We start from the raw sequence: 13,884 nt of genomic DNA, 5'->3' as shown, positions 1-13,884 counted from the left end.
CGATCGGGCCTGTTCTTTTCTCTTTTTCCACCCTCCCCCATCGTATTTTCTTTTTTTCCCCCTTCTTTTCAATTGTTGAATGCAGTTTTTGTTGTATGCTGTAGCAAGGATTAACTCTGGCTTCTGAAGTTTAATGAAAGACTTGAAAGTAGGCAAACGCCCCATTGGGGAACTCACTCACTTTTGCCTCTTTTCCACTCCTGACAACACTTTTCTCCACATAAAAAAAAATCAAAGGACAACCGTGACCGGAACGCTCTCTCTGTGGCCTCATGCTAATACAATAAATCACTCTCTCCTGTGCTGATGAACCAGAACACTTCAGGAGGACATTTGGTTTACCTATAAGATGCCATTGCTAATGTCACACACCATAACCACAGATGAGGGTGATATGTTACATAATCAGATAACTTTTTGGAAGTATTGCATAACTTCCAATTTACACCATAGCTGCTTTTTAAAATAAATTATATAAATATTTAGTATTTTACAGGGCTTAGTGGTTAGTGGTTTTCCAAAGTTACAAGCCACTCAGCATTTTCACTGGACACAATTTTGAGATCGATACCATGGGGAAAAACTGCCATATAGATATTTTTTTAATACTATTTCATAATTTGGCAGCAGGTATATTAGGCTGCTGTCACTAAAAGACCTGACGCTCAAATCCATTATTCTGTTACACTGCTTTTTCTTTCTCAACTGTTCATTTAAAACATAACGGACTGTGTTTCTGTGAATACTTGCCTAGACCGGCATTTTGACAGGATTTTGTGTGTATTTGACTGTATAAGCAGCGAAAAAGAACTCAGTTTAGTACTGAGAGGCGGCGTTCTGTGCACGCACTTTGAGTGTGAGCAAAAAATCTGCAGGAATTAATAAAATTATGCGCAATACGCGCAATCCCACACAGAAATTCAAGCCCTGTAACACCAACAATATTCATACAGAGCAAATGAAACGAGTGAGTGAGTGGAGGCGGGTTTGTGTGTCAACTCGCTGTCGGAGAGATGAGAGAATTAGAAAGTGCAGCTGGTATCATGAATCTCTTCTGTGGGAAATGAGTATTGGAAGCGTTTCAGATATTTCAGTATCGATATGTGTCGAAAAATCGATATTTTTGACAACAATACATTGCAATTAGTTTATTGTTTCAGATGCCTTTTTAAAAAACTACAAGTGAAAAATTTATATATTATATATAAAATTCAACCCACCAAAGTGGCTAGTAGGAGTGACTGAGTTACACTGAGTGACTGAGTTACATGCCACAGTATATATATTTATATATCTAACCATATTTAACATATATATATATATATATATATATATGAGATTATAATTAATTATTATTTTGAATATTTTATTTCGGGTTAAATTTGACCTAAAGGATCATTGGAGGGGAAGTTTAGGAAGGATATGTGAAATATCTAATAATATTTTATTATAAATAGCAATTCTCAAAATTGCGACTGTAGGAACCTTTCAGTTAAAAGAGCCAATCACCCCTTTTAATTTAAAATGCACTAGTATTTTAATTTAAGAAAATGCAAATCTAAGTATTTTGTTTTATTTGGACAATAATGTCATTTCACTACTCTCCTAGCATGAAAGCAAAGTCTGAAAAAACGGAAAAACGACGACTGCACTTAAAGTGCACACAGAGCCAAGAAATGCTTCACTCTGAACTCTACACTGATACTAATTTCTCAAGGTCTCACCGGCATTATCTAACGAGAAAGAGAGAGAGAGAGAGAGATACAGAAGGGAAGTCGGCGCTCAGTCCCTGGTGTGCATCCAGTAAAGCTGGTCACCATCAGCCCAGAGATAAGTGCAAAACTGAGAGGTATTGATCCAGTAATAGCAGCTGATGCTTTGACGCCCGACACCTTAACCCTGCAGACATAATGTCACAGCCTCTTATCCCAGCCTCTTAACACCACCAGCCTATCTCCCCTCGCCTGTCAGACCCCCGTAATACGCTTCTCAAAGCTCGCCCTAAATCACCCAAATCATCGCACCTTCACACATTATTTATTTTCCATCTATAACGGAGTGCGAGAGGGAGGGTGGAGAGAGAGCGAGCAGCACAAAGTGATTTACAGTTCAAGTAAAAAAAGGTTACGCCTGTTTTTTCTTTATTTATCCCCAAAGACCTACAACATCTGTCAAGGCGACTGTATTCTCTCAGCTCCTATCATTGTGTGGAGCTCCATGCCGCAATTATAGAGGAACCGAAGGCTGATTGTGTGAGACTACGCCGCATGACAAATACAGCGGCGAGGGTGGGGGGACGGCGAAGCGTCCTCGATGGCGCAGCGGCTTAGACGCTCTCATTAACGCAGAGCTCGACGCTCTAATACAGTTGGATAGGTGTGAATAATACCTAATGCCACCTAATTACTCCAGCGCTAATATGCGGTGCGCTCCGCAACAGTGACGCCTCTAAAGCAAAGGCAGTATCTGGAGAGAAATCGTGCGCCTTTGAGTCACCCAAGGGTGAGCATGATAATTAACTGAGTAAAGAGATTTTTTCTTTCATTTTTATGAGGGAGAAAGAGAAACAATTGCTGAAGATAAACAAAGCAAATACCTTGGCATTGTTGAAAAGTATTGAAAGCGGAATTCAAATATGGGGAGTCAAAATGAGTTGCACCAAGGTTTGAGTCTTGAGGGCAGATTTGTGCCAGCGCAAAACCCTCTTTTGGCTTTTAAAAGGATTTTAAAAAGGTCAGGATTTACTAAAGACACACAGTGAAAAATTTAAAAGGCGTAGACAGGGTTATTTTTGCGACTGCAAAAATGATCGCATATGCATTTGTAGGAGTTTCCATTTCAGACGCAAACTTTATGGGAGGAAAGTATTTAAATTAGTCATCAATATAAAGGGATAGTTAAAGGGATGAGTGGCTCAACCTTAAGTTTATCAGGCGACGAGAATACTTTTTGTGCGCAAACCCCCCCAAATTAACTACTTTATTCAACTATTCATTTTCTTCCGTGTGGGCCTCTGAGGTGAGTTCACGAGAGCGCCACGACGCATGCGCGAGAACTGAGAAGATGACGCAGATGGGTCTCGATGTAGTGTTTAAAATGGTTTTAAAGTGTGCATTTTCTGGATGTCCGAATTGTGAGAAACCAACGATAAAAATCCATTACCAATGCCGCAAAATGAATGGCTTACCTTTCACACTTTCCCATCAAATGATCGTGAGCGTCATCTTTTCAGTTCGTGTTGCTCTCGTGAACTCACTCAGAGGCCCACACGGAAGAAAATGAATAGTTGAATAAAGTCGTTATTTTTGGGGGGTTTTGCGCACAAAAAGTATTCTCATTGCTTGATAAACTTAAGGTTGAGCCACTGTAGTCACTTGGACTATTTTAACAAAATTTTCTGGGCCGGCAGATGCAATTACCTTGCAGCCTATGAAGGGGTGAGCCAGCTCTAGATTTAACAAAAAATATCTTAATTTGTGTTCCGAAGATGAACCAAAGTCTTACGGGGTTGGGTGAGTAATTCCTGACAGAATTTTCATTTTTGGGTGAACTAACCCTTTAACAATATTTAACGCCCCAAAAAAGCATGTGCCTTTCAACACTCACAACCAGATGAGATGTTGCAGCAAACACAAAGGGACGTAAAAACCAGGGTTTAACCAGATGCTAATTTGCACTGCTTTTGGTAGATTGCGATTGCTTTATTGTAAGCTTCTTCAGTAGATCCACTCCCATCTGTGCTTTTTTTTTGGAATTGCGTTCTCACGCTAAATTGCCCCGTTTAGTAAATCTGGCCCTTAATGTTCTCACTGCACCATATTTGAACTGAATGAGACTGGAGCAGAAGGGAAGATTTTCAGCAAATAAAGATTTTCCTCACACAAAGCTATCAAATTGCATCAAAAGACTACAGAAATGATTTTTTTCTTTCTCTATAACAAGAAAAAAACCGGAGGATGAACATTCCAAATATATTTGTACTGTTGTTGACGTTCACCTGAATACTAAACACTATCGTTTACCTTTCAGCTTTATGTTGTTGTTGTTGTTGTTGTTGTTGTTGAGGAACTGTCAAAGGGTAGATAGTGCCTTTGCTAAAGGATATTGCCAAACGCTGACATTATATGCAAATGTTGTTTATGATCTGGCAGGCGGTACAGATCCTGTCTTGGTCGAGACTGTGCAGCCCACGGCAACTTCCCAAAGCCACGCCGCTGAATCAGGCCTCTAATGAGATCTCAAGGGCTGCAGTTAGAGCGCCACTTTGTACCGCAGCAGTTGAGACGTACAGCAACAACTCCGAGGCCTCCATATGTTGCCCAGGAGGCTGAGAAACTAACCCAGTGTTGCAGACAGTACAACTGAACCCACTCTCTGAGCTCAGACACACAGTGAAGAAGGTGATGGAACATCAAGAGTCGAGTGCAACTTTATTTACGTCCCTTTGGGTGTTTGCTGCAACATCTCATCTGGTTGTGAGTGTTGAAAGGCCAATGCTAACTTACTGTACAATCCATTTGGAGTTATCAAGAGTGCTGGTAGTCCAGGAAGCCCAGAAAAATGTAAGAATACACCCACATGCAAACACATTTTTTAACACATTAATGACCTCAAAATCATAACATATAAAAACAGATTTGGAGCAACAAAGATCATGTGATGTAGAATAAAGAATACTACGGACAAATACTACACTTCGGTCACAGAAGCAGAACAATGTTTCTGAGGTTCTGATCTGCAAATATCTCCTTTAAATGAGCCATGTCCTCTGTCCCTTTAATAAAAACTGTTACGCACCCTCACGCAAAGCTGCCATCTCTTCTGCTTCCTCGACTCAATCTCGAGCTCCGTCTGCCTTTGACTCTCAAAAGCACAGAAGAAGAAGTCGGCACGGCTCATTAACGAAACCCTTTTTTCAACGTATTGTCTTATCCTGCCAATGAAGATCTCCATCTCACAGTGGAGGAATGAATGGGAGAGATTAGGATCAGGCATATGCCATTAGCCTCAAATGAAGTGCTTCACGCTGAGGAGATAAGAGGCAGATGTGGCGAGATAACGCGGCAGAGTGGGGAAATGGCAAAGAAAGTGTGCAAATTGGGCTTACACATCATGAAACACTATTATTACTAAATTAGCCGCAGGTTTTCCCACCCATCGTGACAAAAAGGAAAGAAAAAAACAAAGCGTAACAGTGCAAGGACAGTTTTTTGGAGCAATCGAACACAGACCTATGAGACGTTTGAGCTTAGTTTTGTTAAAGGGATAGTTCACATAATGAAAATTCTGTCATCATTTACTCACCCTCATGTTGTTCCAAACCCATATGACTTTCTTGCTTCTGTGAAACACAAAATGTGAAGTTTTAAGAATATTTTTAAGAACATATCAATTCTTTTTAATATAGAGAGAGTGAGTGACGACTTTAGCGGCGAATTTTCAAAATGACAAAAAGAAGCATTATACAACTAGTCCAAACAATTTGTGTACTATATTGCGGGTTGTTCATTAAAACTCATGTCTTCCATCCTAGAAAATTTATGGGAGAGTCACGAATCATTTAGAATGAGTTGGACCCTTTCAATAAATTCTATGATTAAATTCACAAAACCTGAAAGATTCATTCAAGAATCAGATCGGTCCAGTTCTTGAGTTTAACTCACTGACTCAGTGATCCGGTCACAACGGTTAACAGCTCACTGATTATTAGTGAAGAATAATGACTTTATTACACACAAAGCTTTTATGTGACTTATGAAGACTATAATATAGCGCACAAGTCATAAGGTCCGTTTAATGATGCTTCTGGTGCAGTTTAATCCTTTTTAAAGCCTGAAAGCTTCAGTCTCCATTTATTGCAACTGCATGGAAAAAACAACTAATACATTATTTAAAATTTCTCATTGCATGTTCCACAGAAGAAAGAAGGTCATTAGATTTTTTTTTTTAGTGAACTATTCCTTTAAAACTTTTAATTGTGCAGTAAATAATGACAGGGTGCCGCTCTAGAATAAGAGAGAATACACTAAAAATGAAAAATAAAAAGATACTTCAGACACCATTTGAGGTTTCTCAGATTGCCACACCGTCTGAACCCTCAGGAGAATCTCTAGTCCGACCATCACGATTCATGAACGACAGCCTTTCTGCATTGAATGTGAGAGGTCTGGTTTGGCTTCAAGCAGATGAATTGAATGTAACGCTACTAGAATTCTTTTGTGTCCATCAGAAAAATGAGTGTATGGGCCATTCATATGTATATTGAACTATTCGTCCTGTGATTGCACTAGTTTAGCTCTTGTAAAAAGGGGTGCAGAATGTGTAAGGAACAGCCATGAGGGAATAAGTTTGGCATGGAGAGAGAGAAAGCTGGCAGGCAGGTTGAGGCCACGCCAGTGCCGCTTGCGCCATGCGGTGAGGCTGAGATGGTGAGTGCCAGCAAACGTGGCGTGAAGAGGAAAGATCAAACAACACGGCTTGCAGATCTCCACCAATCTGCTCCGTATTATTCCATCAGCCAAAGAGCATCCGAACACGCAGCCAGCGGCCACACGGAGGAACCAGACGTCGCCACAACCATCTAAATAACTTGGCATAGAAATGAGTTAATCAATCAATACCTTGGATTTTCCCTGTGATCCCATCACTTTTGAAGAGTTGGAACTCCCTAAAATTGAATTAATATTAAAGTCTAAATGCAAACATGCAAGCATGACACATTTGCACATTTTATTTGAAATGACATGCACCAATGCACAATAAGACCAATAATATAATATAAAATCCATGGCACTATCGCCTGTGAAGACATTTATTCCACCAGTGCTGATATTCGTGCTCTGCGGCGACCCATGTTTCCACCGCGATCCAATCCACACTGATCCGGTCCAGAAAGAACACTCCAGATCTGCGTGCGCTGAAAGCAGCAGACGGTAAACAAGCTCGGCCATCTCCTCCACCAGGACAGATGGTGAAATGATACAATATGCTTTCCAAGAAACCACAGCGCATTCTGAGCGCGGCAGTGATGGTGCTGATGGTACTGAGTGGTTTGGTGTGTCTGTGGCTGATGAGCAAGATCAGAGCCAAACCCCATTGCTGGTGATTGATTTCAGAGCTCTGTGTGTGTGTGTGTGTGTGTGTGTGTGTGTGTGTGTGTGATATTTTGGCTCAGCACCTCAAACTACTGCTGATCTAGGAACTGACTACATCAGTAAACAAAGGAGAGAAAAGGACAAAGAGAAAAACTTAAATGAAACATAACTGAGATCTCCATATTTGTTTTGTCTAGATGTAATGCCATTAGAAAGAAAAATCTCAAAATAAACAATTGTTTCCCCTATACAGCAGTCTGATGAAAATGTATTAACTGAGACTTGAAGTATCCTGCTTCTCAGATGTTTCTCTTAAAAAAGATTCATATCACTTCTCTGGAGTTTTAGAAGAGATCTTAATGTCTCACACTTTGCTCAGATTTGCCAAGATGCCAAAGTCTGCAATCAAAAGTCAGAGATCTCAAAGTGATTATCATCAAATTCATCCGATTCTTACTGTACTGTACGCCAACAAATGTATAATTTGTGTTTATTTTATTCCTCCTAAGGAACAGTAGAGAAAAAAATAATCTGAGAGCTTAAACAATCAAATGACTGAGAACTCAAGAAAACTGAGCTATGAAACAAAATATTCTTAACAATAGTCTTTTCCACAATGTAATTCCTTAGGAAAGAAAAATCTAAAGAGAAATCTCTTTAGTATCTCAATAATTTCTCCTACACAGCAATGAGATTACACAGAGATCAAATTGAGACTTTTGAGTTCAAAAGAGACTTTTTTTTTCTTCTTCTATGGAATTTTATGAGAAACAACTAAGACAAAGTTGATACTTAAACGAGATTGTTCATCTTTCATGATGTAATTTTTATGTCCAAGACACAAAACATGCATTAATATTAGAAAATCATGAAATACAGAAAACCGCTGGGTCAGAAAACCATGAATTCATGTGGAAAAAAATAAAGATGTAGCCAAAGAGAATGTGAGGCATTTTGAAAGGGTTAATGGGATGGTCACATGCTGTAAAATAATATCTCACTAGAACGCCCAGGACCAATGAGGAGCCGGGCAGCGGCCCCCAGGTCCCTCGGCGAGGGGCTCCGTCTCCATCTTTTGTGGCCCTGTTCAAGCAATTAAGCCCGGCTCGGTGTTTTCTAAGGGGGATGTCAAGTGAGAAAAGTCATTTTGTGGCACTGCACTCCTCAGTTACGGTCATGCTCAGTACCAGTGCAAATTAAAACTCTCCCGCCAGCGCTATGTAAATACGGCCGTGGACCGCGCTGCGCTTTAATGAGCCATAATATGAAAGAGCAGTATAAAACCGACAGAAAATAACCGGACGCTTGACAGGTGACAGGTGCTACAAACTTTTTCAAGGCGGAGGGGGAGGGAGAGAGCTGGGAAGAATGTGATATTCAGGAATATTCTAGCAAAGTTCAGGTCCTCTGGGATCGAGATGGAGACTGCTGGAGGCGCTTCTGAAGGCGGAAAGAGAAGGTGGAGGAAAGAATAAGATGGCTTTTCCTCCCATTTGAAACATTTTTGAGGCACTATAGTCGCCATGTTAAAGAGATAGTTCATCTCAAAATGAAATGCTGTCGTTATTTACTCACTCTCATGTTGTTCCAAACCTGTTTTTTTCAACTGCTTACACACAACATCCTTACTTGTCACACAATTTCTGAAACCTGACACTCAAACACCAGAACCACACACCAAATCTGCAAAACCATCCATTAATTCTCGGCATTCGACTCAGTTTTAAATTTCATAAAACACTTTTTGCAAACAACAACACACAATTCTCTATCTAACACAAAAAAATCTAACAGGAAGTCTTTTTTTTAAACACAACCTATCAAAATGCCACACTAATTCATCAGTGCCTCACGCTAACTCCTCACGTGTGCAAACACTCATTGCTTTACTTAACACCAACCAATCATGGCTTTAGAATAGACCTATAAATAGGCCAAAAGATCAATCATTTTTTGTGCTTAACGGTAAAACAGCACCATAAAAGAACTATAAAAGCAGTCCATATAACCTATTTGCTATATACGATTTCTAAAGCCATTCGATCAGTTTATCTGATAAACAGACCTAAATGTAGGTTAATTCCCCCAGCTGAAGCTCTTAAATGATATTTACATTCACCTTTGTTCAAATTCACAAATGACATATTGATGCATCTCAAGATTCATAGCATTGAACACACACACACAAAAAACATTGATAGGCTTGGTCTCGCAACCCCACCAATTCAAATATGTCAAATGGACAATAAGATTTAAGATCTGATAGTTTTACAGTCAATAACATCCAATTTCCTTGTGCAAAGCCATGGTATGACATACAAAAGACTCTTAATGCAGCACATAAGTACTTTATACTTTAGAGGATTTTTTTGGGGTCATTTCTGGAGCCTGTGATGATCACTAGGAACTGTTATTCATAGTTATTTTCTTTTATGTTGTTCCAAGCCTGTTATTTGAAGTTATTTTGTCAGTGGAACACACCAAGAGAAAACTTTAAGCATCTTTTTTTTTTTTCGCACTTAATGACAATAAGCACCATGAATGTAGTCTGTATAACTCATATAACTGTCTATATAATGCTGTTCAAAGTGCTATTCTAAAAAAAATTTCCTTTTTGTGATCCACCTTAAAAAATACCAGCATATGGGATCAACACGAGCAAATAATGACAGAATGTTGATTGTTGAGTGAACTCTTCCTTTAAAACATGTACATAATTTTTCTCCAATCCTCTGAAAAGCTGTGCTAAAAACCTTACATGGATTACCTATCACTAAATCTGCTTTGCATGCACAACGGGGGCGGCCGAGTGGAAATGAAGCCTCTCTGCTCGAGATGGAGTCTACTGACAGAATCTGCATCCGTGCCCGCCGATTAATCCGAGACATCCCACCCGATCCACCCGTCATTTACAATGTCACAGAATACATAATCAAGATTTAACAGGAGTCAGCGCTCGGATCAGCGGGCAGAGAGTAAGTGAGAGAGAGAGAGAGAGAGAGATGGAGATATTCACAGCAGACAGCAGGTCAGTGTGATATTCACGGACAGAGAATGGCATAATTTCAGCCCAGTTACTGCAGAAAGAGGAAGCTCTACAGGTGGCCTTCAAAAGGACTATAGAAAATTAGTGCTGAACGTCACTATAGAGGGAAACACTCCATTCATTTTCTTCACAGGGACATTGATTTTGAACAATAACTTATTAGCTTTTAAAGACAGCCTTACTGTGAGCTATGAGGTTGTTAAAGCTACAATATGTATTTTTTTCACCACTAGGGGTCGCTAACCTCTTACAATAACAAAGGCGTAGGTTGATGACGCTAAGCGGAATTATGGAACTTGTCGTCATGCCGATTGATCTAATAATGTTTATGGATGAGTGAATACACTGATGTTTTTTAACATGACTGTGGTATGAAGCAAGGTGCGAATGCTAATGAGAGACCGATATCAGCGCCACACGCGAGTCCCGCGGATAATAAAGGAATAAGGAAATTTCATTCTACCGAACTAACTTACCCGCTAGTGCTGAATTACTACACACAGGTCAGTTTATTTGACGAATGAAACTTGTGAGGTAATGCAGCGCTGTTTCACTTGGTCTACACTATCATACTAAACTGCATTTGAGTGTGTTGTAAGTTATAATGTTATTCTATGTGTTAATTTGTTGGCTATATGAGACAAGCAGTAAGCTAGATCAACATTACAATAACATACTGATCATATTATATCATTTCGTCATGTTGAGCTATATAACATTGATTCGTTTTATGTAAATTTGCTCACGTCTAATAAAGTACATGCAAGAGCGGCGTATCTGTCAAGTATTGAAGCTCAGTATCAAGTCGAAGTTAGTCGCGGACGTGGAGCTCTCGGCATCTCGAAAACGCCACGCCGATATTGATCCTCGTTTTAGTTCTCCTTTTGTCCCAAAGTCTGCTTGCCATGATCCATAAAGTTTGAACGAAACAACAACAGCATGAGCGTCCGACTAGACGTAATGCAGTTGTCCACGTCTGTCGCCATGGTTACTATGGCAGTACGAGCGGAAACCAGGGATAACATGGATATTACGTAATTGGCAGGCGACAATGACCAGGGACGAGCCATTATTTAAAATTGGAATTTCTCTGAAATTAAAAATCTTTGGGAACTTTTGGGATATTGTAAGTACACAACTGCAGGAAATATATCATACTGTGCAAGTGATTTTTGGATTTTTTTTTTTTCAAAAAATCGTACATATTGTACCTTTAATCTGTGGTATTTGCTTCTGTTGAAGCCCTTAGCCCACATTATTTCAGCCTATTTTGAAAATAATCGTGTTTAACAGCTGAATTCCTGGTGAAAAACTACATTAAGTGCCAAATTAGCTCTTTAGCTCCGCCCACTCCCAAGAAGTACATGATCGAGTCAATCTCCCTATTCTCGAAATACTTACATATTTGTATATCTATGCATGCATATTTTGCAATAAACGTTTCAACATTTGTAAATGAGTAGTTTTATATTTCTCTATTGTTTTTTATTTGATTATGCTTTTCGCAAAGCTTGTAGTTAAAAGTTTTTTTTTAGTCCATTTTCAAAACCTTTTTTGCTTCAAATCAAAAGTTTGTAGTGTGGTGATTCACCTCGTAGCTCACTGGCTTTGTTCATTTATAACTCTTTAATGAAGACTTAAAAAAAATAAAAAAAAATGAATGGAAAAAATTTACCTCTGGAACCAACGCTTCTGAAAAAGAGGCCAGGCACTATTGCACTATTTTATCCAAACAGACTGAAATGTACTGGTTCTCCTGGAGCTATGAACACTGTTTTTTTAATGAGATTATAAAGTCATTTGTCAAAACTAAATAGTCATTTCTGAAACAAACTGACATAATCTAGACCAGAGATTTGCAGAGACACACTGTAATGTTATGTGAATGATAACTGCACTGAAACACTGGAGTGAATCCCCTAAAGCAGTGGTTCTCATTCACTGATCTGATCAATAATGAATTCCCCAAAAGAAAAAAAGGATTTTGGAATTTGTCATCTGAACCACTCAAAACCATGTTAAATCTGTTCCCAGAAGTAACTGGGGAGTTATGAAGGTATTCCATAGTGCTTTTGTCATCTAATCTGATGACTTTACTGGAGAGAGAGAGCGAACAGTGTGAGCAGTGGTTGAGCATGTTAAATCCAGCTTAAATTAAGATTCAGCACATCGGTTTGCTCTCTAAACCTCTGGCCTATTGCTAAAAAGACTATAAGAAGATGAAGAAGTATAGAGTCAATTATTAGGCACAAGGAAGCATAAAATATTACATTATTTTTTCATAATATTTGTGTTAGGTTACTGTAATATAATATTTACATAAAAATATAATAAAATATAAAAATTATGATAAATATGACATACACTGCCATTAAAAACTGGAGTTTTTTTTAATGTTTTTGAAACTCTTATGCTCACTAAATTGGGGTAAAAAAGTTATACTGTAAAATATTATTATAAACTAATAAGAGTTTGTTTTTTTGTTTTTTTTAAATAATGACATTTATTCCTTTGATGGCGAAGCTTAAATTTTTCAGCTTTGAATTTTTTTAACAATTATTCCAGTCTTCAGTGTTACATGATCCTTCAGAAATCATTCTAATTTGCTGATTCATGCTCAATAAGCATTTCTTATTATCACAGTTGAAAACAGTTGTGCTTTTTCATATAGAATTTCTATATAGAAAGTTGAAAAGAACAGCATATATCTGAAACAGAAATATTTTACAACATAAACATCTTTAGTCATTTTTGATCAATTTAATGAAAAATTTTTTTTTCTTAAAAAAAAAATACTGACCCCAAACTTTCGAAATGCAGTGTACTTATTAATCTAACAATTCACAAAAATGCACAAACTATTATCCATGTTAACATACATTTGTTTGTTTTTTATGATGAAAGGGATACCAGACAGTTTGAAATACCAGAAAAATAATAATTAAAAAATACTACACAGTCTGAACACACAAACTTTGACATCAACAACAAAAGATTCAGGAAGTGTTTTCTTCTCCCTTTTAAAAGTTGATTAACCTATTCATTCTGTCCTCCTAACTTGGATGATCACATGGTTAGTTGCATTTTTTCCCTGCTGTCTGACCCGTGAGACATTTTTCGGTCACTCATTGTCCCACCAGATACACATAAACATGAAAGCATGCATGACACCAGTCAAGTATCAATGCAAAAGTATCGAGCGCATCATGAAGTGGTGGCGTTCAATCTCTGTATCTGTCCTCACTGCAGAGCGCAGTGGCTGATCAGAAAAACCCTGTTTTACAAGGGACACATCTTGTCGCAACAACTTTGCCTGACCTTGTGCGAGTCTGAATAACACTGTAAAATTGATTCAGCTCGCCGCAATAAAAGAGCCTTCGCATTATCTGCATTCTACCTCTAATTAATATAAGCAGTGGCGGGCAGGCCATTATTTACGACTGAGGCTGTATGGGGCGGCCAACGCAATAATAATCTGCTCTATATTTTTATTGATGTGTTGATGAATGGCTTTATTTCACACGAAACAGCCATGGAATGTCGAAGCATGCAGATCAAACAAGCGTTGATTACGGCCCCTGCCTTTCCTGAGCCCTCTATCTGTGTGTGTGTTTATATCACCGCTAGCTGGACGGTCTCTCATTACACAGCTATGGTCAGTTGAAGTACCGCGGTCACACATCCTCGCTCATTTACTTATTCTGCACACGCTCCAAATGTTTTAGAATTGCTTTTTAGATTCAC

The 13,884-nt window shown here is 38.7% G+C and overlaps 1 protein-coding gene across 6 annotated transcripts in view; it reads right to left on the bottom strand.

Moving 5' to 3' along the window:
• zfpm2a (zinc finger protein, FOG family member 2a) overlaps window positions 1-13,884 on the bottom strand; it is a 212,887-nt gene that overhangs the window by 20,903 nt on the left and 178,100 nt on the right. The window contains exon 1 of one of the 6 annotated variants that reach the window (XM_079893745.1): window positions 5,305-6,845. The exons of the other annotated variants lie outside the window; for them this stretch is intronic. Coding sequence (XP_079749871.1) covers window positions 5,305-5,326 — 22 coding nt within the window. The 5' untranslated portion in view covers window positions 5,327-6,845. Of the gene's footprint in view, window positions 1-5,304; window positions 6,846-13,884 lie in introns of those variants that run through there. 6 annotated transcript variants of the gene reach the window in all.

The sequence above is a fragment of the Squalius cephalus genome, assembly GCF_949319135.1.
Source record: "Squalius cephalus genome assembly, chromosome: 15".
NCBI classification, from domain to species: Eukaryota; Metazoa; Chordata; class Actinopteri; order Cypriniformes; family Leuciscidae; genus Squalius; species Squalius cephalus.
This window is presented reverse-complemented; position numbering and strand designations above follow the sequence as displayed.